This window comes from Anguilla rostrata, chromosome 4, assembly GCF_018555375.3.
Source record: "Anguilla rostrata isolate EN2019 chromosome 4, ASM1855537v3, whole genome shotgun sequence".
Lineage (NCBI taxonomy): Eukaryota > Metazoa > Chordata > Actinopteri > Anguilliformes > Anguillidae > Anguilla > Anguilla rostrata.
Window position 1 is genome coordinate 20,900,346 of NC_057936.1, and position 23,865 is coordinate 20,924,210.

Genomic DNA, 23,865 nt, shown 5'->3' on the forward strand with positions numbered 1-23,865 from the left:
GTGTGCAAACCAGCCAAACTCAGCATCTGTCTCTTCTGCTCAGCCGTGGACCACTGCCCTCTGAGAGAGAAGGGACTTGTCTGTCCATGTGACGCACAAATACCGACAGTGTTTCCACTGAAATGCACCCTGGAGACATTTCTTGTTCCCACATCTTTGGGAGTTTGCAGCCCCCCACAAATTATTGGCTGTAATTCCCGTCTCAGTTCACCATCGGCCATCAGATCAAGGTGAATAGGCGGTTGTTTGTGTGTGTGCGAGTGAGTGTTTGCATTTATCTGCACCTGTGTTTAGCGTGGGGTCTTGACAGAATTGGCTGTATAGAAATCCTATTTTGGAGTAGCAGTTGAATTAAAGACCGCACTGAGTGCTCCATGAGTTTTAATCTTCTGTTTTTCTTTAACACAACAACGGTACATTTGTGCACTTTCTGCTGGATATTAGAGAATGTCAAATGCCTATTTCAATAAAAAAGATTTTCCAGCCTTTGTGGAGAGTAGTTTCTCTCCAAGTCATTGGCTAGCCTTTTATGAACTGAAACTAAAAAGAAAAAGGAAACACTACGAAAACCATGAAGTTTTCCACTTTCAAAAAAATGAAAACAAAAAGCCAATTTGAGTAATAACTCACATCCAGCTAACAGTTGTGAATTAATTAAGTTATGTACAAATTGTTGGCCCAAAGGGGCATATGTTTACCTGGGTTCTGTTTGTTATTACTTCAAATAAGAACTCTAAATCCTTCAGAAGTGTTTGCCTGGGCTTAATCAGCCAAAACTGTTGGCAGGGCATAGCACAGATGTTAACATAAAATCAACTCACTACCATGCCAACTGAAAGTGCTGCAAATGTCCTCATACAGTATTAATCCCTAAACACGGCTGTTTTAAAGGATAACCCAGGCAGGTCTGTGTGCCACATAGCTGGACTGAAACTGGAGCAAGCGATGCATTTCTGCGATTGTCTTCTCCATAAATATTTTGACAGGGAATGAGGCTCTCCCTTTCAAGGGCTGTGACTGCAGCAGCTGGTATGGATCTGACGATCGGAGAAAGCGAGTCGACTGGACACTGTGCTTATACTAGCTGCCGTCCGGTCGCTGGGAGAGCTGTGAGTCAAGTCTCTCAGGAGGTCCAGGCCGTCCTGCTCTCAGCCTTTTGAGAGTCAGATGGATGTTCACTGACCTGATTCCCACCATCGATTTGTGGCCATTTTTTATAAGAACATGGAGGGTAGGCAGGTTCCAAAGGGACCTTCCGCGGAGTTTCCTTAAAAGAACGTGTGCTTCGAACTCAAGACAGATGGTATCATTCCGAAACTTCAGTGTGCATGACTCAGACTTCCAGAAAGTCCCTTTTTTATTTCTAAACTGGGATATCAGCAGTGATGAATAGAGACAACCTGAGCCGCTATGTTTTGGCCAGGAAACTTTTTCTGGGCTGTTTTAGAAAAAAAGCAAACCTTTATAAGAGGAGGCTCCATGGGAAGGGTGACAAGAAATGTATTGCTCTGGAACGAGATACTGCCCTCAGAGAGGAATGCGCACGTAGCCGGTCTTAGCACGCTCGTACTGCTAAGTTCCTGTAGCGGGACATCCTTTCAATCACAGTTTCCTAGGCCCCCTTCAGACTTCACGCATACTCTCAAAAAAAACTTGACTTGGAGGTTACATTCTGGAAGCAAGCTGCCAAGAGAGCAAGCAATTTAAGCCTCGCTATCATTTCCCCAACACTTTGCTCAAAGCGTGGCTCGCAGCTGGCCAAACATGTCCGCCGTGGCAACAATATATCACCTACATGTTAGCCCCATGCCCCGAAATGTTTGGCTCCATGTCTGTGTATGTAAAATGCATCGCTTCACAGTTCATGATGTGTGCTTAAACAGACTTGAGAGAGTGTGTTAAAAAACTGTGAACCATTTCAGTGTCATCATGTTAAAATTTATGTTGCTTTATTTATTATGACTTTATTTAATATGAATTCACTTTGCTATTTGGGTTACAAAGGTTATTAAGGTTATGAGGGTTAAGGTTATTTAAGTTTTCTACAAATTCTACTGGTGTATTACATATTAATTAGCTTACTCGCTGAGATAAACCAGAATTTCTTTTATCGGTTGAATCCATTTTTTTAGAGTACAATACAGCTTAGCGTCAATTTTGTTATTTGGACTATTTTTTTAAATAAAAAAGTTATTTTTGGTTCCTGTCCTAAGCACTTTTAGAAAGTCCTTGAATTCCACGTAAGATGTTTCCATGGCTTGCATGTACATGCTGCAGACTCACTTTTTTTCTTGTGTGAGCTGTTCCTAATGTATTTTTCTTTGAGGAAAGGAGCTCCAAACCACGCACTCTTCCTCGCTCAGGTGAAGGAGACGTGAAAGGCGAAAGGGAGAAAAAACTAGAGGGGAAAACTGTACGTCCTCCCCAAACACAAAGCCATATTATTCGCCTCTTTGTGAAACTCCAGGCCCCTCTTTCATCCCGATCAAATCATCGCACAATTGACAAAGGAAGAGCCTGTAAAGGCCCAGATTGAGCCGGCGAAGGAACATCGGTCGTGAGCGACTGTCTGTCCCAGTGACCTGCCACAACTGAGCCATTCAGTTCTGCCAGTTATCTCGTGCACGCATGACACAGTGGGGAAACCCGCGTCACCGTTGGCACTGCTCGGGTTGTGTGTGTGGGCGCGTGTGTTGACCCCCCTACGGCTCGGTCTAAAGTAATGGAAACTTTCTTTTATGATTGTATTTACTGACATGAATTGATGCCTTTCAGCAGGGTTTTTTTTTATAAAGCTCCAATCCTCCATGATTCTCCAGGAATCTGGCAACTCTTCAGAATAACAAAAAAAGGAATTTTAGACCCAGGTGAACGGGCATGTTGACTCCCTAATGAAAGCTGACCTTTTAAGGGGAAAAAAGCCTGCACAGAAATGAATACTGCAAGGGCGTCACTACCCACAGTCTCATTTCTCAACTGCACTTTTGTTTGTTGCAGTAAACATATATTGACTGTACTGTATTGGAGGCAAGAATATTTGTGTATATACGCTTTGCGTGTTTAAGGAGTCTTGCTGTACTGCTTCACCCTCGAAAGCGTATTGGGATGTGTAATAAATCTTCATAAATGCCTCATTTAATAGGCGTGGACGCATGTTAACAGCTTTACTGAGTATGTAACCACACAAAATGTCTGTGAGTGTGTGTCTGTCTGCAAGGCGCATAATTGCGCTGGGCTGCCGGCGAAGCAGGAGCGAAGCCGTTTAAGATTTCTCTCGCCGCTTCCCGTTACACAGCTAACTGAGTTTCCAGGGACAACCTGTCTGGCGCATGAGGACCGCGTGAAGCCGCGCATTTTCTCACTGAGCACTTAATGGAGTGTGAGAGTGTGTTCTTAAGCGACTTTCCCCTCCATTTCCCCTCTGTACTGAGCTGAGTGCTGGGCCGGACAGGATGAATTCGGGGGGCTCTGCGGCCGGAGCTGGCCGTCCGCCCCGCCCTCAGAGATGAGTGACGGGGACGCCGCTGCGCCTCGGCGGCCGCGGCCACACGCCGCGCTCGGGTCCGTCGGCTCCGGCTCACGCGGCACGCCTTTGTCTTCGCCGGATTCCGCTGGGCTCCGATGTCCCACGCGTCGGGCTGTCGGAGCGGTGTCTGGCTGCACGCTCACGGCGGCTGGGGTGGGCGTGTCTCGAGGAGGTTCCAGTGGCCCGGGGGATCGGGGCGGAGCAGGCGCAGGAATGCCTCCTGTAAACAGTAGCTGAGGTCAGCGGGTTTGGGCTGCGGCGCAGGGGAGCGGAGGCCTGGAGGGGGTGGCTGCGGCAGCCCTGCTCTTCCTCAGACGCGCCGGGGTAACAGAGGGGGCGCGGGGGGGGCGCCTCCAGCTGTCAGCGCGCCAGGCGGCGGCTCACCAGGGATTTGCTAATCAGTGGCACAGCGGTCACTCGCAGCAGGACCGCTAACCAACCGTTTCGCTTTTCTTAACAGCCTCGCCTCGCCTTCGCTGCTCAACTTCAACTGTCCACTAGTTGGCCGCTGTTGCCGATTTGCTTAGAGCCGGTGGACTGACAGTGGGCCGCTGCGGGGCCACTGTATACCTGTTACGTGGGACCAGTTGTGTATGTAAAACTGCACAGCCCTGTGGGAATGTTGGTTGCAGTAATTCAGCCTTAATGGTCACAGATTCCCCTGAACAACCACGGTTTTGTGATGGATGGCTTTGCACAGCTGAAGTGAGGGACTGGCTCTGGCTCATTTTGTAGCGATTAACATTTAGACATAGATGAAAGGCTCGGATAATTGAATTTGCCTGGAAAGTGCTTTATTGAAGCCTATAGCTCCTGTACTGCAGCTGAGTGTGCGTCACTGTGGTGAACTGGTTTTGATGGCTGACTGTGGCGACTGCTCAGCATTACTCTGGGCCCTATTACTGTAATCATCCAGACTCAGGTAAAGGACTGGGGTGAAACTCTATATCCTGTGAGCCTGAGGAATGCTTCAGTGAGGGGGGTTTTTTTTGGGGGGGGGGTGGTAGCGGAGGGAAGACTGCAGCGCTTTTGGGTGCAGATGGTCAGCTTCAGACAGTTTTGGCTCACGTTAATGAGTGAGGTCATAGATGTTTATTAAAAATCCCGGTGCCGTCTGTCAGCGCTCTCTCATGCGGGCTTTTGAAAGACCCTGTATGGCTCGCATGGACTACAGCTCCTGTCTGCTCAGCCTCCAGCCCTCAGGCAAGGCGCTCCGCTCTGTTATTGTGTGAAGTGACAGAGGAGTTTAGTGTTCTATAATACATCCGTCTTTGTATCATTTATCTTTGTGCATAGTAGGTGTTAAGTATTAACTGGTGGCCTGTGTTGAATTTCAGTGCTAAAATATTTGGTGACATTCAGTGAACTTCAATTCAACCAACTCTTCTATGAAAGGGAAAGTGTAGGTTGGAGACTGAACACATATTTATAAATCTGTTTGGCAAAGACCGTATATTTGGTCAGTGTGTGATGTGTTGCACAAAATGCTCTCCCTGGGAATCATTCGTCGAACTGAATGAACTTCTGTCTTGCATTTCAAAGTCTTGATTATGTTTGAATGTACAATTACAGTAGTTGGGTCCGCTCTGAACAGTTTTCCGTAGGAAAAAAACAGGCTTAGGTTTCCTTTTCATCGTCATTCCTGTGATGTATTTCCTGTTAGCATAATTAGACATGCTGCAGCCATTAAAGCTGCTGTATCAGATGCCGCTGCTTAAACCATGGAACAGTGGGGATGGAATGGAATGAGTCCTCAGGGCTCTCTTGAACAAGACTGTGTCTGTGTCTGCGCTGCCCGTTGCAGGGTCACCCCGAGGGAGACTGAGTCAGACCTTTAGCATGTGTCCTGGATTGGCTCAGCGGTGTGATTCTGTTCACAGGGCTTTCCGCCCTAGCTGACCCCTCCCCCCTCTCACCCCCCCACCCCCCCACCCCCCCCTGCTTCTCAGTGGCTCACCGTGGGCCCCGCTCCCCTGCTGGCCGGACCGCTGACCATTATTGATCACACAGGACACAATAAAGGGGGCAGCCCAACCCAAAACAGCAGATGAAAGAGGTCGCGTTTGCTCCCGAGCGCAAAGTCAAACTTCATTTGTCCTCCAGGTGGTCAGTTCAGTGAGGGAGAGGGGCGGGGTGTCAGGATTTGACATTCCTGGCATTCTCTTGACCTGAATCCACCCCCCACCCCAACCAGTGCGCATCACAATGCTAAATGCTGGCTCTGACTCTGACTGGTCCCAGGAACAGATGTCATTTCCGTGACTATTTCCTGCTTCACACCCAAACGTCTTAAGCAAACCGAAGTGTCCCCTCTGTGTACACTGTGTCTTACACTGTGTTTTGTTGTCATATCAGAATCCCATTCCAACATGTCTGTCCCTTTTAATAACCCACTGTAATATCCATAATAGAAAGCATGTACACCTTTTTGTATAATTTACCTTTTATTGAGCCCTGCACGTGAGAACGGCGCTCAGCACAAACTGGACAGATGAAACAAACTGAGAGTGAATAGAAGCATTCTCCACACAAACATGGAGGCGATCGCGGCCCAGTTCAGACAGTGAGTCAGAGGCAGTGCTTGTTTAGCAAGTTAATCTCTCGATCAGGCAGCTGTTTTTGGCTCTTCCTCTGGAGAGCCCTCGTGCCTGTTGCAGAAAAAGGGCGAGCGAGAGTGTGGGGGGGGGGGGTGGGGACTTCTGTGGGGAAATCACAGACGGGGGCAGACGTCTCTGTATTGCACGCAGATGTGTGTGTGATGTAATGCGACTTTGGGCCAGTGTGGATCCCTCTGGTCCTCGCCTGTGAACACTGTGGAAGCGGGCCATCCCAGCGGTGCGGGACGGGGGGGGGGGGTCGCATGGCTAGCGTTTCGCTTTGTGTCTGCGGTTTGCGCGCTATAGAAAGCACATGCGCCCATGCTGGGTGGCAGTGGCAGCATCGCTGCTTTGACTGTACATTCCAGACGGTATTGTATGATTCCTGTGGGAAATTTGCCGTGAAGTGGGAGTGCACATGGAAAAGCAGAGTACAATAAAAGACTGGAGCTGGAGTTAGTTTACCTAAATGAATCCAAATCCATTATGCGCATATTGTAGCTTTTTTAAAGATCCTGCCTACTGGCTGACAGACACAGGAATGATCATTGAATCTCCACCACACCTGCTGGTGGCAGAGGTAATACAATATACAATATGCAGTTCTTACTATATTCTTTCCACACTATTCAAAGTCTCATGTGCACGCACACACACACACACACACACACACATGCACGCACACACGCACATATATACACACAGACACAGGCTCACACCCATGCAAAGACTCAGATATTTGGTACCGGGCCCTGCTGAACTCAGTACCACAGTGATTCATCTCTTTCCCTGCAGACCTCTTGGCTCGTGTGAGGACGAGCGACACCCACAGCTAAACCTCTCTCTCCTCAGCGGCCAGAATGCTCTTAGAAATCGATCTTCTGCTCCATTTACTTCAGAGCTTTGAGACCTGAAGTCATGCTTTATGGCAGCTTCTTCACACAATGGAATTAAGCGTGTTCTGCTTTTGAACATACTGTGGAGTGAGGCTTGTAGCAGTGTCACTACCTCTATACCAAATGTCTGTCAAGTATAAGCAGATTGCTCTGTAGAGGGGGATATAAAACATGAATATGAGGTTATCCCATCAGGAAGCAATGATTCCTCCAGCCTTTTGGACTGCAGCAATACTAAAAAAAGCCCATATAGAGTCAAGAGAATAGATGCATAGCAAAATGCTCAGTTTTAAACCTAAAAATGTAGCCTTTTCTCTAATAAAGTAACATTTAGCCTTTTTGAAGTATTATTAATAATAGCTCCAGTAGTTAATTAACTTTTTACTGTGTACGGTGTCTTTATATGTATTGCTATTACGAAAAAAACATTACAGAAACATTGTTACATGTCCAGGTCTCTCCCTGTCATCCAAATCCGGCAGACTGTTTTATTTCAGTTTAAATGGATGAAATGGTTGCAGAAAAAAATAAAAAGGTCAAGCATGGCTCTCCATGAACATAACCCAAAAATCCACTCTCCACCAAAAATATGCAAAAAAAGAAATGGGTTGACTAAGCAAACATCTCAAACAGAGGCTACATTGAGTCCCGATGAGGGGAAAGTAAACTCCCTTGGCGTACACGGACGGTAGAAATGCAAAATGGGATAACTGCCTATCTCGGAGAGGGAAACAGACCGGGCAGTGTGTCTCTCTGCAGTCTTGGTGTCAGTCAGCACGCAGCGCAGGCTGAGGCCAGCTCAGACTAGCCTCACTCACCAGCTGTGAGCCAGCCTGCCTCTTTTAGCCAGTCATACATGCACATGGACTGTGTGACCACCGTGTGCCTGACTGAGATACATACAGTATGCACAGACTGAGGGGCGTAGCAGTGATTGTTGATACAGAGCAAGTTGAATCGATGATTGAATCGAAGTGCATTAACATTCTTTCTTTGGATTTCTTTTTGGGAAAAGACTATAAGTACAGCTGTAAAGACGGATTTTGTGCTTTGTTACAATACAATTGTTGTTTGTCAGGTTAACGTTACTGTCACTCGCCAGCGTGACACCCCTGGGAGGGAGGTGCGGCAGTGCCGGGGAACACCGTTGGTTGCCGCGTGGAGCGAGAGAGAGCGAGCGCACCCACACACACACAATAAAGTAAATGCCATATTCACCTTTCCCCCTCACAGGTTACGGGAAAAAACAATAAACTGAAACAACAAGCTCAAATAACAAAGACAAAAGAAAGTAAAACAACATCAACTTTTCAGTTCCTTGCTTGTAGCTGGCCAGATTTTCACCTGACCGGCTCCTCCCACTTTTCACTGGCGGATTACTTTTCCCTGTCATGTTAAGGGACACAAAACAAAAATAAAATTAAACGAAACGAAAATCATAAACACACTCTCAGTGTGAGCTCCGGGTCTCGGCCCCGAACTGTGGAGAGCAGCACACCTTTAAGCACCTGGGCTGATTAGCCAACGCAACCCAGGTGCATGTGCTCTCTCTACCAGCTGGCGCAACCGATACCAACCGAGACCGAATGCCACAGTTACATTTAATGATTATAGATGGGCCTTCTATGCCTTCTCAGTACATTCCTGAGGCTAGCACGGATGTTCTTCACTGCTGGACATCGCTCTAGATAAGAGTGATTGCAATGTAATAGGAAGTATTCTTAAACAGACTGGCTCGGCTGTCGTACTCAGTAACAGACATTGCCTACAACTCGTAAAAGTTAACAAACGTAAACAAAAAAGAAAATATGACTAGGCTGAACAAACAAGACAGGATTGCGAGAGAGTGCTTCAGAGTTGTGTAAAAGTGCTACGGAGGGTCAGGGTTGGGGAGCAAAGGTCTGACGAGGTGGGTCTTCAGCCTGCATCGGAATGTGGCCAGTGTCCCTGCTATTCTGGACACCATAGGAAGCTCATTCCTGTACCGGGGGCTGGGACAGACAGTTGCGCGGTCACCAACATTCCCTTGTCTGAGCCCATGACAAAACAAGGTGTCATGGTGACACTGTGGCCCTATTCAATATTCAATATTGTTAACCACAGGAATTGGGGTGAGGATGCCTTTGCTGATTTTGCTTTTGTATAATATTATTGCAAAATAGCAGACTACAATAAAATATTAAATGAAGTACCTCTTACTGTATTTATCTGAAATTGGTCATTGTGGTGCCATGCATCTGTTTGTGCATTTAAGCTGCAATATTAAAAGCACAAATATAGTTTGTTCTGGGTTTTGTAACATCTGTTGTTGTCATGTGATGCAAGCCAAATGTCCAATGGGCACTTTACCACCCAAGAATGCGCGATGCTTATGTCTGAGCTATGAAGCTACGCCTAGTTTCCTTAAGCCTCCGTCCAAGCCCCAAATAATAAAACTGCCCTCGAGGTGTACTGGAGCCAACAGCTGAGCATAGCTGCTGAACAAATACTGGCGCACCTGTCCTGTATTTCCAAAATCGTTTTGTGGTTTTGAGGAAATGTGCATGAATGAACCACAAACATTTACCGAAGGCCTGTGTAGGATTAGACGTAAGCGACTAAAATCTGAACTTCACCATTAGTAAAGCCTGTTTAAAATACAAGCTTATGTCTGGTGTTAGCTATAAGAACCTTGCGATTGCTCAATATCTAGGCCAAGTACTTTTGGCCATATGAGCAAATATTAGAATGTGCTCATGTTGTAGCGACCTAAATTGCGTGTGTTATAGAGATGGACATACAGTCTGTAGTCTTTATATAGTGCTGCAGCGTGTTAATACTCCGAGGGTATGGAATTGGTGTCCCAGGTGTTCCTGGAGCAGATTATGTATGCAGGGAAGCAGTGTTTAGGGTTGTTGGGAAGCTTGTGATCAGACTGTGATCAGAAGCAATGAATTTAGGCTGCACCTCTGCAGTTGTAGCCAGCCTTAAAGTTGCTGAATTGCATGGGCTGGAGCATTCTAGTCTGGCCATCTGTGGAGCGGTTTGAGTCAGTACAGATTGATGTTCTTTGGTACCGGCCCTCGCTGTGAGGGGTGAGCACCTGCCTGCTTCTGTCCACGTCCTCTCCGGTGTGCCCTACAAGAGCGGAGCTTTAATTAACCGCGGGAATCCCCGGAATGTTCCGCTCCTGCGATCCATCTCCATCGAGAATCACTCGCTGTGTTCTGAGGAACAGAAACCGTTCATTCTTCTTGGAGTATGTAAAAAACGAAGCGTGTTTCCCCCGGAGTGGAGTGGAGTTTGGGGGGGGGGGGTCGGTATTTGCTTGGCTCCCACACAATGGCCCGGGAACCCGCCAAACGAACGGCGCGCTGATTTGAATGAAACGTTGCAGATGGGCTGCGGAGCGAAGCTGGCTCACCGCGCTCCTGGAAGCGGCCGAGGCTCGCGGACAGGGCCCGTGGGAGGCAGCTGGATCCCCACTTTGCCCACTCTTTTCTCAGCCCTTCCCTCCTCTCCGATCCCTCTGGGTGGAGAGAGGTGCATGATCTGACCGCTGGAGAATTTGACTCCTACAAACCCCCCCCCCCACATTCATTCCCTTCCCCCAGCAGCTTGCTGTGGCCTGTCTGTCGTAAAAATTATCCCTCTTTAAAAGGGAGTGAATCCTGAAAGCACCCTTACAGCTCCCCCCCCCCCTTCCCCTCGGGAGCGTCCCCTCACACCAGACAGGGGCAGAACTGGAGCTGCTCCAAATCCCCATCAGTGTGTTCTCATAGCATATCTGTACCGTGCTTGTATGGGCCAATGTGCTGCTTATTGACTGACTGCAAGAAGGAACAGTCAGCTATGGGGACACAGATTTAGTAAAATATACACACACACACACACACACACACACACACACAAGCTGGACAAACCTTCCAAAAAATAAATCAACACACATTACACTCGGAGCTGGCAATCCCTTCTGCGTGGAAGTTGTGCTGCCAGCATATCTGGCCTGCATCAAGCATCCTTTATCTCAGTATTCTTGATTAAGTGCTGTGATTTTCTGCATGGTGGCTTGCAGGTGCTACTGAGGGAGTGATAAGTCAAATGGTTACAGTATGAAGACAGGAAGATTGACTGCACATACCTTGTTGACAAAGCCGCTGTTGCTGATGTGTTATATTGGACTGTGATGCTATTTAGCCCTCAGTGTGTATTTTTCTGATTCTGACACACATACTGACAAAGACATTAATGTGGTTACTTCTGATGGACTTGATTTAAAATGAATTGCCAGATGGTTTTCAGTAACAGGGCATGTTTTCCTGTAATAAATTAAGCACTGAAAAGTGTTTTGTAGGGTTTAATCAAGTCAAAATCCCAGAGGCTGCTTATTTTGCAGTATTCATTCCCCTTGTACTTTCTGACTGCACAGATATGTTCCGTTCACTAGATATAATAGTCTACTTAAATAATGCCTTACTGAATGTTCAAACCTGTGGAATCTATGAGAGATGAGATTACTCACATTCTTTATGACTGAAAACATTACTGTTTCCCTGAGTTATGGTAAAGGCCCATGTTTTTGGAGTCTGGCAATGCTCAGAATGGCATAGTGCTTGGAAACTCATGATATGACTTATATTTGATAAGAGGTTTTGGCCCTTTCCATGACCAATCCCCCCCCCTCCCCCACCACCCCAGTGAATCTGAGACACCAGCATTCCTTCAGGCATTTTGCCTAGTGTGCACCCAGGTTCTAACCCAGGCACCGAGGACTGAATTATAGATGAAAAGCAGTGATATCTGTATCACAGTGTCTGAGTGGTGAAGTACCTGGAACAAGTTTTATTTAAGCCGTTGCTTCATGTGTTCAGTGGCGCATGATTCAAAGCTCAAAAATCTGCTTGCTCATGCGAACTTGACTCCTTTAACCGTAGAGAATGTAAATCAAATACTTGAGGTTGAAACTCCGGCCACTCAATCGACGCTGATGTAGAGCTGGCCGGGGCTGTTTCTTGCTATAACTCCTCCGTTTCTGTGACTCACAGCTTAAGACAGCGGACCGATCAAATTTTACCCACCACTCGAATGCGATGCGTTGCCTAAACGTACAAGTCACGAGAGCGTGGACAGGAAATTTGTCAGGGAGAGGAATTCCGGGGATGCGAGGGCCTATTCTAACATGGTTTGTCATGCCGTGTGAGAGGTGGGAGCGTTTAGCCTGCCAAAGGAAGCAGGATAGATCGTATCGCTGCATGATCTAAAGACAGCGCATGGTCCCACGGCGTAGGTGTTTGATGTCAATCACAGTCACAGGGAGTTTTTTTCACTGTGTGAGATTGACTCTTGGCCAGCGGACTGAGGACCTTCAGCAAATACTAAATCAACACAGTCTGCCTCCTGCTACATGGTTACATGGTCCTGCTACATGTTGATTCTAAAAGTGTTCAAAGAAAGGTACTTTATTTACTTTCTGAGGTACTTTACCTTAGTAAACAATCTGAATAATGTACGTGTGACTTGTCACTCCTACTCCAGAATGAAGGTTCATTGTGTTTACGGCCAACATGTTTCAGAGCCATTAAGAGCGTATGTAAGGGAGTCAGATGCACATTTTCTTTCTCTCACATCCTCAGTTTGGCCTTGCTAATTGTTCACGGAGTCGTGGGCTCTGTCATATTGCATGCCTCGGCTCACCATGACGGTAATCCCCCGCCTCTGACCCGCACACATCACCGGGGCGGCCAATGGGAAGCGACAGCCCCGGTGTGTTCACAGGCTTAAGCAGCGGGGAGAAATCGGTGCAGTCAAAGCCTCCTGAAAGGCTCTTTAAAATGGGATTTCCCCCATCTACCACCTCATTTACTGTCTGCACTTCAATCAGTGCAAATACATCAATCAGTGCACCATCAATCGCTAGGCCACACGCGTCTGGAAGTGCCAGATTTGTACATACTGATTTTATGAATGAAAATGGAGTCTCGCGCTCTGTCTCTCGCCGCTTGATGGAGCTTGAGGACCGCTCGATTGGGCTGTTTTGCAGCGGCTCTGAAGCGCGGGTCTGTGACCTGTCACCTCGCGCCTGTTGTGGTGAGCACGCGGGGGAGTGCGCGCTGTGCGGCTGCTTCCTCAGAGCCCCGTCTCCTTAGCAGCGGAGAGAATCCGGAGGGCTCCTCCTCCGAGTCTGCTGAGCTGGAATTTGCAACAATAAATGCCGCTGGCTGGTCTTGTTTTCATCCCCAGAAGACGTCCGTTGTCTCGTGAAAAGGAGGAGTACAGTAATTCTCCATATGGGCAAAGGGACTGTATTCTAGCCAAGGAAAAAGGCTTTCACATCAAGAGCCATTTTATGGATCATTTTATGGATCGCATGTTGAAAAGAACGGCCCACAAATGCTTAAGCTTTGTGGTTTAACGTCCCTCACGAGATACAGTTCAACTGTCAGTCAGTTGTTGGCGTGTCCTCGCTATTAGTATCCGATCACCATAGTCCTGTGTTTCACCTCTTATAATACACTGCATAACTTATTTACTTAGCAGAGTCGCTAATCCAAGGCGGATTAATTGCTTAGAGTGAACATGTTTCTTGTGTATGTTCCGGTTACGTGGTGCTAGCCTTTGATCAGGATTCCTGTGCATTAAGCTCAGCCCTCTCTCTTGCCTTACATATACTCGCCTAGAGACTGCTGACAAGAGATTGGCTTTGAGATAAAGGCTTTTCAGTATCTATGACTTTAGCTTCACTGACATCCATTGTTTCACTCTGAAAATGCTCTTTAAAGTAAGGAATGTGTGCTGAACATGTAAAGGAATAGCACAGTACAGATAAAGCTGTGCGCAGCTATGTTTTAAAAGTTTTAAAAACGTGTTCTCTCTTTTAAGTCGAGCATAACTCCACAATGTAGCAAAGACTTACGTGTGTCTCCTTGAGCTCTTTAGGAGGTACATGGTATCTGGTGCAGCTGTGTTTTTTTGTTGTTGTGGTAGGCATTCGAAGCCAGGGTCCTGATGGTGAAGGATGTTATTCACAGAACAAAGGGATGTGTCTTGTCGTCAGGAACGGTGGATACTCGATCCCCGACTCACCTGCACTCAGTCCACATGCCTCACATTCCTCATCTCGCGGCTTCGGCGTACCGACCCTACCGTGCAACGTCGAGAGCTTGCTTTCAGTTATGGGTCTACAAAACATCACGTTAGCTGGCTTACTCGCCATCACCCACCAGTTATCACATCCACGTTTACTGTGGGCTTGTGCGCGTGAGTGAAAATGCGTAAATGCACAGATTACATATGTGTGCGTGTAGCTCATTTGTATTGCCAGGCCTGCAGCTATGAACAAAATATATTGGGAAGGCCCAAAATAGTTATGTTCCATATCCTGGGCCCACCTTAGGCTTGGGACTGGGACTGAGTGTCCCAGTTGCCCACCCCCCTTTCTCCATCTGCAGCCCTGTGTACTGCTATGTATTTGCTGAAATGTTTATGAACTCCACAGTGCCTCACCATGTGATGTGGGAATCCTACAGTATAACCTTATTATGAGGTCAGCTCCCCAGCCATTGTGGCTATAGTGCTGGTGGCCAGACAGGAGGCCGGCTCTCGCCAAACCGTAAATTTTACGGTCAGAAAATGAGAGGTTTAGTGACCGTTTGGACCACAAACCAAAACAAAAAATAAGTGGAACAAGAGGACTGGGCGCAGGCTCGTAAACACCCCCGGGGAAAGAGGACATTCGGTTTCAGTAAGTCTGTGACAGGTCAGCGCTGATGAAATATGACAAGGAGCCAATTACGGGACGACGTGGGGACAGTCCGGCGAGGGGCTCCATGTAGCGAGGGGCTCCGCGCGGCCTCCCCGTTCCCCTGGACGCCGGCCAAGCGTATCTGAAGGCTGGCCTGATTAGAAGGGGCCGCCCCCGAACCCCCGCGCACGAAAATGCCATTACGGGCTAAAGCTGAAGCTGCCCGCCTCCAAATCAGACCGAATCCCTCATCTGCTCCACTTAGCAGCCCGTCAGCGCCGAGCCCGTCACTGGCCTTCATTGTCACCATTGTCTCCTCTCTCTCGTAGCGCGCTAGTGTTTTTTTCTTCTTCTCCCGGTGTGAATTCCCTCCTTGACTGAAGCGGGACGTCTGCCGGGCGCTATGTGTGCCAGCGCCACGGACCAGGCGCGCTCAGATACACACTTGGAGGCACCTTGAGAGAGGGATTCCTTTCTGGGAGCCTGGGAGCGCCGGCACGCTCGGGTGGAGACGGTTATCTCTGCCCCAGAGCTATGAGGCTGTCCTCCAGCACGCTATCTTTCATTTGGCTCCGGGCCCGGTTCGGCTCCAGGGCCCTTTGAAGGCCCACTGAAATCCAGGACGGGGTCGCCATGGCCTCCTTCTGATCACTGGGCTGTGCAGAGCTGGCGAGCAGCGCGCTTTGGGGGAATGCTTTATTTCGTGCTCAGGAATCCAGTTTTTTTTAACCCCATGCTTTGCCCTGTATATCGCCCCAGTCCAGTGAGTTGATCGCATATAACTTGGGGTATAGCTGAAGCCCAACCGAAAGATCAGATAGAGCAGGGAGGTCCAATGTTATCTGAAAAGGGCCAATGTGGATGCAGGCTGTTGTTTAAGCCCTGTACTAAGACACATAATCCTACTTGTCAAGGTCTTGATTGAAGACCATGATTAGTTTATTAGTTGAATCAGGTGTCTGAGCGCTGAGCAAAAAAAAACCTACACCCACATCGACCATTTTCAGATAAGACTGACCACCCCTGAGATAGATGATCCATAACCTGTTCACAGAGCTGGAGCCACTACCAATTTTGTGCCTGTTCTGTGCCTGGTCTAATGCTGGTCATGTGATAGTGGTTAACCATCAACCTAATGTAAAGTTATGGTCACCTTATTCATAACCTGCTCTCATGCCCTTTACATTGATTGGTTGACTTATAACTATGGTAACTAGAAAGGATTAGGACATGTACTGTACTGCCATCATGTTTTTTTGCCTGCTTCAACACTGTGGTTTCAGAATCAATAAAAAAAATAAAGCATCACAGAAGAAAAAAGTATCACACATGGAGTCCCATAAACATTTGCTATTCATATTTAAGTATAACCTCCCCAAACACCAGAACTTTTATGGTAATGACATACCCCCTTTTTTCCAGTTTCCTTCTCCCGAAACCATCTCACTGTCTCTTTATTATCAACAGCAGTGAGTCCTCTAGCTTCAGAGGTAAAATTTATGAACAGGGAAGCAGGTTTTCAGCAGCTATTTAATCCCCACTCATTAATAAATTTGCTCCATATTACCTATTCACTATATCCTTCTGGCACTGTAATGCTTGCCCTGAATATAAATAAAGATGTAAATTTAAATTGTAGTGTGCTTTCATGTGAGACGTAGTTCATGTAGATCTCTGTGATGCAGTTCATTCAGAATACTTCTTTTGCTCGCACAGCAAAACTCCTAGGTCCATCATGACCGTCCCTGGCTTGCTTACAGAGGAACTTTTTTTTTTACTTTGATATCTGCAAGGGGCTGCAGTGTCCTTAAAAGCATTAAATAACGCAACCAAGGACAGGAAGAAGAGCATGAAAGCCAATGTCAGGAAGTGCATTGTCGTGGGCCAGCAAGTCTTCTGGTTGGCCCAAATTAGGCAACTCCTTCTGCCGACTGGGCAGTGTTTCATTTACATCATAAAAGGTGCAGGAGGAGGGGGTGGGGGCAGAGGACTGAGCTGCTAAAGGCGCATTTGCTTAACAAACCTCATTCCAGCCCTGGAGTCTCGCAGTGCAGCGCGGCAGTGTCTGACCTGCCCTTTAAAGACCCCTGACTGACCGAATGCGGACGCAGGTTTTCGGGAGAAGGGGCCACGCGTTTGCCGGGTGAGCGGACAGGACAGGGGAGGATCGTGAGAGGAGGAGAGCGCGAGGGAAAGGGCTTTTCTGCGGCAGATAAGAGAACAGAGCCAGCGATCGTTTTTGGGCCGGTCCCCTGTTGCACCCCCTCTCTCTCTCTGAGCGTGTCCCCCGGATCTGTATGAGAATGGACGGGGCCGTCCTGCGTCTCGCCGTCCTGCTGCTTCTCTGCGGGCCCGTCTGCGGCCAGTGGTGGGGATGGCTCTTCGGGGGCGGGCAGGCGACCACCCCGGCCCCCGTCACCACAGCGACCGCCCCTGCTACCACATTTACGCCGACGGAGCCGCCGAGCACCGCGGGGCCCCCGGCCCCCGACCCCAGCGGCCCCGTCACCCCGGGGGCCAGGAGCGGAGGCGACAAGCCCAAGGCTATGAAAAGACCCCTGAAAATGTGGAGGAACGGTGAGTGAGCAGGCAGGCAGGCAGGCAGGCAGGAACCAGGCGTCATGCTCAGGAAACAAAGCTCAGGAAACCGCTGTTTTTACAGTAGTGCAAAGCCATTGGGTTGCAATGGAGCCTATCTGGTTAGAAAAAGAGGAAAACATTTGCAGTCAATTAGGCCTGTTTTATGTTATTTAGTTATTTCCTGCTTCGTTAATTATAAAAACATTTCTTTGTTTTATAGTATGTTGAGTTTATTCGTCCATATGGGTACGGGTAGTGAGCTTCTTCAAGTAAATATTCTGACTCTAAATTGACCAGGGGGCTTGTACGTGTTACTGTCATAGCATGGACAGACTTTGGCTTCCACACAAGCTCAGAGAGCCACATAATGGAAGGAAAGTAGAGCAAATGAGAGTGTTGAAATGCCATTGAGTGAACCACCCACTGTGCTGCATATTACAGAAACAACTGGGTGCTGAAAAGCAGATTTAAAATTCAGATTAAGTTGGAAAGTGAGTCACTAAAGAACCTCCACTGGCTGATTTTACTGCAGCAGTGGGTTGTGCAGTTTGATCAGCGCACTCTGCGAACCGCACTCGTGTTGCTGCTTTTGTTTAACGCGTCCTTCAATGCGCCTAATTGAGGAGAGCCTCTGGGCTGCTCTACCCTAGTGCAAGTCTCGGTCACATGATGTTACGGTAATAGGATTACGAACTCCCCTGCAGCCCCGGACCGCGGGGCCGTCTTGCTCCAGAGCGCTCCCGCTGGCGGCCGGGGGAACGGCTGCGCAGTCGGGACCGGGGCGGACGACTTTAGAGGCTCCCCCTCCCTGCCGCCCGGTGTGGGCTCGTTCCAATCTTCTGTCGTGGGATGGACAGACATGGCGTATGCAGATATAGCATTGACTGTGCATCGAGGCACTGAACGCTCCACTAGCAGGATGCGCAGTGTGACAGATGATGCAGCTTAGCGTCACTGGGCTTCCTATTCCCGTACACTGAGACACTTTCAGGGGGCGACCCTTTTCACGCCAGAAGCCTTTGCGGCGCTGTGCATTCTGCAGGCGGCCGGTCTTATCTGCGTTATCAGGCCCGTTTGGGGAAGGGCGCTCGTGCGAAGGGCCCGGGACGGCCTTGAGGACGGCCGCCCCGGCACAGACGCCATCAATCTCCTTCCCAGCCAACCTCCGGCAGGACAACGGCACATTGTTGGGTGCCAGTTAGAGACAGATTACACACTTTTCAATCCCCGGAGCGGGGACTTGCCAATTCTCAGTCACCCACCCGGTGTGAAAAATGAGCAAGTTTCACACGGAATCATGCTCGCATACACTCACACACACGAAGGCACACACACACACACACACACTCACACACAGAGGCAAGGCCTTGTCAGTTCAGAAGGAGGACATTACCCGTAGACCTTGCGTGGCTCGTGTTTAAATAAAGAATTGTTTTCTTCCTTGGCATACTGAAGCAGTATCTTGAAGTGTTTTTGGTTGCTGTCAGATTGAAGGCGGCACGCAGAGTGATGTCTCTGAAAACAAAGCCTCTTCAGCCGGGCGTGAGACGTGCCATTGTTTACTTCGTCTTTTATTTCATTTCGCATAGGGCCCCCGTCCCAGACTGCCGTTATGTAATTCTGCCCGCTAATTGCCGGACTTATTGATTCGTTTAAAGGCTGGGGAAATGGCACGGCCTCCTTCACCTCCAGCGCTGTTGGGAATGAAAAGAGCCTGTGCCTACCGCTGGGAATAATGAAGACAGTGCCGCATGCAAGCCGGGCGAACTTCGACCCGGCGGCGAGGACGAAAAGCGGCTGCCTGACGTTTCGTCAAAATCCGCCACTCCCTCCTTCCCCAGAACCGAGTCTGGTGCTGTGGCTGTTCCCCCAACCCTCTACCGGGAAAAAGATAATAATTCCCCGGCTGCCGAGGTGGGCTTCAGGGCCTCTGAACGGTGTTATGTTCCAAAGACGTAAAGGGTTCTCACCTGCTGTTCCAGCGCCCCAGACCCTCACGGATAAAACACAGCAGGCGGCTGAGCAGCCAGCATCTTGCTCTCATTGCAGGAGCGAGCCAATTAACAGGAAGTGCGGGTTTTAAAGTGCCTATGGTGTGTAATATAATTGCCTAGATCTTGCCACTGTGTTCATTTTTCCACTGCATGCACAATGTCTGGGTTGCAGGAGCGTGAGTGTGAGCGAGTCTTTATTTTAGCACCGTATGTAAACTTTGCCCGTGTTCCTTTCATGGTGTGTGCTGCGACGTGACACTGGGAAGGTTTCGAGCGCTGACTCAAAAGCGTGCTTGCAATCTGTGGTCCTGTGCGGGTTTCTGATGGTGATTATTGACCCTAATCAAGTCAGTTTGGAGCAGTATAAGGCTGTATTAACACCTTTATGTGTTCAGCACCCCTACTGAATTTTCGGTAAATTGAGTGAACGCTTTTTTTGCTTTGATTTGGACTTGTTGGTAAGCCAGGGCAGTGTGACTGTTTACTCACGGACCGAGAGGTCCTACTGCGTGCGTGTCAGTTTCAAACTCAGTTTGGGTGAGTATCTGGGTTTCTGACAAGATGTGGCCGTCGCTGAGAAGCTGTGATTGGACTGCGTCGCTGGTCATTGGCAACGGCCAGTGAGTACAGCTGGGAACTTATCAGCACCTTACGAGTCCCCAAAGGGCCAAAGCTGTCTGCGGTTTTCAGCAGAGAGCGGCCTGGTGTGCCCAATATCACTAAGCCGATTTACAGGGGTGAACTTTGCATTGTGCACATATTAGTTCCTGCTAATGAAAGCCAGCTGCCTTTGGTTTGTCCCGCTGCCCTCTGCAGAATAGATGATTGTTCCACAACACGCCGTTTAATGGGGAACATGTGCGGGGGGGGGTGAGGCGTGGAGATTGGCAGCGTTCGGGGCGGCAGACGCTCCAAGGGGGGTTCCACTCCTTAATAATTGTACTCTTCCACTTGGCCAATGTGATGGATCGCAGGAAAAGGGGAACCATTTTTGCATGGAACAGAAGCTCCATTGAGAGGGACAGAAATAGCAGATGAAAGGATATTGACCTGTGGGTTATGCTGAAGGTGTGTGGGGACGTCCTTGGTTGTTAAAGTACGGATGGGCCGTGTGTTTGGGTCGGGGGGGGGGGGATTGGGGTTGTGGCTCTTTGCTGTATTTGGTCTGCGTACCTCTCCGAATGCTGTGACGGTGTAGATGCAGTAGTGCGGGTGTAAATGGGATGTGTGCGGGTGTGAGTAGGTCTAAGTGTATGGAGCTGTATCAGCAGGTCACCTGGGTAGGAGGTGGGAAAGTATAACTGCTGATTGTGTGAGTGAAGTGTTGCAGGTGAAAAGCATGGAGGGTGTCTGTGTGTGTCGGAACCAGTCTGCAACCTGGTACACTAAAGCAGGAGCAGGTCAAGTCCACCCACGTAGCTGCATTTGCCTATTTTTGCTTTGTTTGCTCATGGGAGGTAAACGAGGACTTTTATGCAGGCAGATCTGAGGCCGCCCGTGAGTGGGCTTCAGTTTGGTTGCTGTTAGTGAGGGAGAGCTGCTTACTTGGATAAATGGGCTTGCTGGGTCGCGGTGAAAAAGTGCTGAAGAGTCTAATAATAGTGCAATTCGTTTAATGGGCAGACCAATTTTATTCGCTCCCTTTGATGCCAGCAGTGTGTGTGTGTGTGTGTATGATTTTGCGCTCAGTTATGTTCTTTCTTTTGCAGAGCGGGGATCTACAGCCCACCTGGACCTCACAGAGTTAATTGGAGTCCCTCTCCCTCCGTCTGTCTCCTTCATCACCGGCTACGAGGGCTTCCCGGCCTACAGCTTCGGGCTCAACGCCAACATCGGACGGCTGACCAAGACCTTCGTGCCGGACCCCTTCTTCCGCGACTTCGCCGTCATCGTCACCATCAAGCCGACGACGACCCGGGGAGGGGTGCTCTTCGCCATCACGGACGCCTTCCAGAAGATCGTGTACCTGGGCCTGGCCCTGACCCCCGTGGAGGACCAGACGCAGAGGATTATTATGTACTACAGCGAGCAGGGGTCCTCGCGCTCCCAGCAGGTGGCGTCCTTCAAGGTGCCCGACATGTCCAACAAGTGGAACCGCTTCACGCTGACGGTGCAGGACGACGAGGTGCGGCTGTACATGGACTGCGAGGAGTACCACCGCATGGCGTTCCAGAGGGGCCCCGGCCGGCTGCGCTTCGAGGCCAGCTCGGGCATCTTCGTCGGCAACGCCGGGGGCACCGGCCTGGAGAGATTTGTGGTGAGCTGGCCTTCGTGGCCTTACAACTGTGTGTGTGTCTATGTGTGTGTGTTCCTGCGTGCTTCTGTGTATGTGTGTGTGTGTTGCTATGTGTGTTTCTGTGTGCTTCTGTGTATGTGTGTGTGATTCTGTGTATGTGTGTGTGTGTGTGTATGTGTGTGTGATTTGTGTGTTTGGCCATGGAAATAGCCTTTGTGCACCGAGCCACTGGAGACGTGAGAGATTTCCATGATAAAGGGCTTTGCCTCTTTCGATGAGCCCAGACTTTAATTTAACACCTCGCTACACAGTGAATGAAGCACTCCAGAAAATACTCTCACTGTCAAGTTTCCCCTTTCATTGCACCGAGGCCTGCGTTCTGTCTCAGCCGTGGTGCAGTTTATCCTTAAGTGCACGCTGATGCGCTGCATTGTTCTCATGCAGCCTCGTGAATTTCACCCCCCGCACATAATGAATTTTTTCGAAATGAGGAAACTGACACTTGCCGAAAAATCATTTCTCCGGGCGAATGGAAATTTTTCCAGCGTGTACGCTGAACCGAGGAGTCCCAGCTGCGGCTGTTTTGCATGCACTTCTTAAGGAGGTTTGATGATCTGAAGCCAAAAGATTTCGTTTCACATCGCATGATGTGTGCCATAAATCGACAGCGTGACTCTCTGGCATCATCTTTGAATTACACTTGCGTCTGAAGCATGGGAATTGAAGTGAGGAATGCTTTAGCTAATGCCCGCTGGAATCTCTGTGTTGGCAGTGTCATTGTTTTATACGACTGTGTCATTAGGTGGACATTTGCCTCCAGAAGGGAAAGTTGAACCATTACCAGCCTTTTTCGGTGTGCTTAAGTGCCCAGCTAGCTATGCAGAGCTACTTTGCATTCTGCTCCGGAACTACGTCGTTCCAGCCATGTTGTAAATTGGTACAGATCATGCTTGCTTGCAGGGAAACCTGTAAAGGACTGCTTTCCACACAATGTAAAAATGTTCTTTGGTTTGCTGGGGTATGTAAATGGAATTTTGGATGTATAGTGGCAGGCTGTACCCCCCCTCCTTACCTACTTCTGTTGAATGCTCTTTATGTTTGAAAGGGTAACTTGAAGTTCATTTGATGTGTCAGTAGCCTGGTGTCAAAACCCTCTTTGAGTGTCCTCTTCCCATCAAACACAAGATGGAATGCAACTCAGCTGTACAGAGTTTGACAGCATTCCGAGTGATGATTAGTGTCTGTAAAATGGAAGCACTGTAGCACAAGTACAGAACAGTGGACAGGCTCATTTAGTTGAATTGACCAATCAGAGCAGGGAATTTCTCACAGTGAGAAGATTTCAAAAACTTCTAACCCGTTCTTCTCCTTGTTATAATTTCACACAGAACATTTCTTTGTCTTCACTGGTTGCTGAGAATGATGCATAGGCCCTTTTGAATTACACCCACTTGAACATTACTAATGAATGAAATAATTCGCCAGACACATTTGCGAGAAATCTTTCCAGTGGCAGAGAGGCACGCTGTGGGGAGAACATTTTTAATTTCCCACCTGTGTTTTCAGAAAGTCACTGCCAAGAAAAGAGATTAAGCGCTACGTTTACATTTCTGTCACCGTACTGACATTCATTACCACCCATGATACATAATTTGGTGTTTAAGACTTTCAGGATTGTTCTCATTATTTGCAAATTTGTTGTGAACAATTCTGAAGGCTGGCTGAATGCTTCCTTACTTTTTTCTGTGAGAGGAGAGTATTCATTGTTGTGGAACAGCTTTGCCGGAACTATCCGGAAGGATACGGAGAGGATGTTACAGAAACCACAGGCCCAGGTCAAGGCAGAAGAGGATGCTGGGTAGGACCTAAATACCACATACCGACGGTCCCTATCTCCTACAGAGGAAGAGGGAGTTTAAAGTAGAGATTGTTTTATAAATATCTGGTGCAGGATTCTTTCGTCAAGATCAAATAAGAGCCAAGGAGGGGGTGCGTTCCACAATGAGCATGGAGACGCTCCAGATTTCTCCCTTATCGGGAATGTCAGGGGCTTTTCAGAAACTAGGTATCTGGTTCCTCCCTTTCACTCATCTGCCAGAGACACTGGCGGTCTACCCAGAATCCTCTCTGATCCCGATTGCAGTTCTGTCGCAGTCTCGTTTGGACTCGGTTCGACTGACACGCCAGCCCGAGCCTGGGTGAAATGATGAAACGCATGCCTCGGTCACAGGCCCAGCAAAACGGGCCTCTTTCTGACCGGCCTATGAAGGAAGGAGAAAACCTAGAAGCGGTCAGCATGGCTTCCAGCAGCTAACG

At 48.7% G+C, this 23,865-nt stretch overlaps 1 protein-coding gene across 7 annotated transcripts in view; it reads left to right on the top strand.

The window, feature by feature from the left end:
* The window catches only part of col15a1b (collagen, type XV, alpha 1b), a 75,634-nt gene that overhangs the window by 14,433 nt on the left and 37,336 nt on the right, over nt 1-23,865 (top strand). For 6 of the 7 annotated variants that reach the window (XM_064331288.1, XM_064331289.1, XM_064331286.1 and 3 more), the window contains exon 7: nt 21,023-21,570. In XM_064331288.1, the coding sequence (XP_064187358.1) occupies nt 21,023-21,570 (548 nt within the window). Of the gene's footprint in view, nt 1-16,771; nt 17,317-21,022; nt 21,571-23,865 lie in introns of those variants that run through there. The other variant, XM_064331292.1, reaches the window with a different exon arrangement.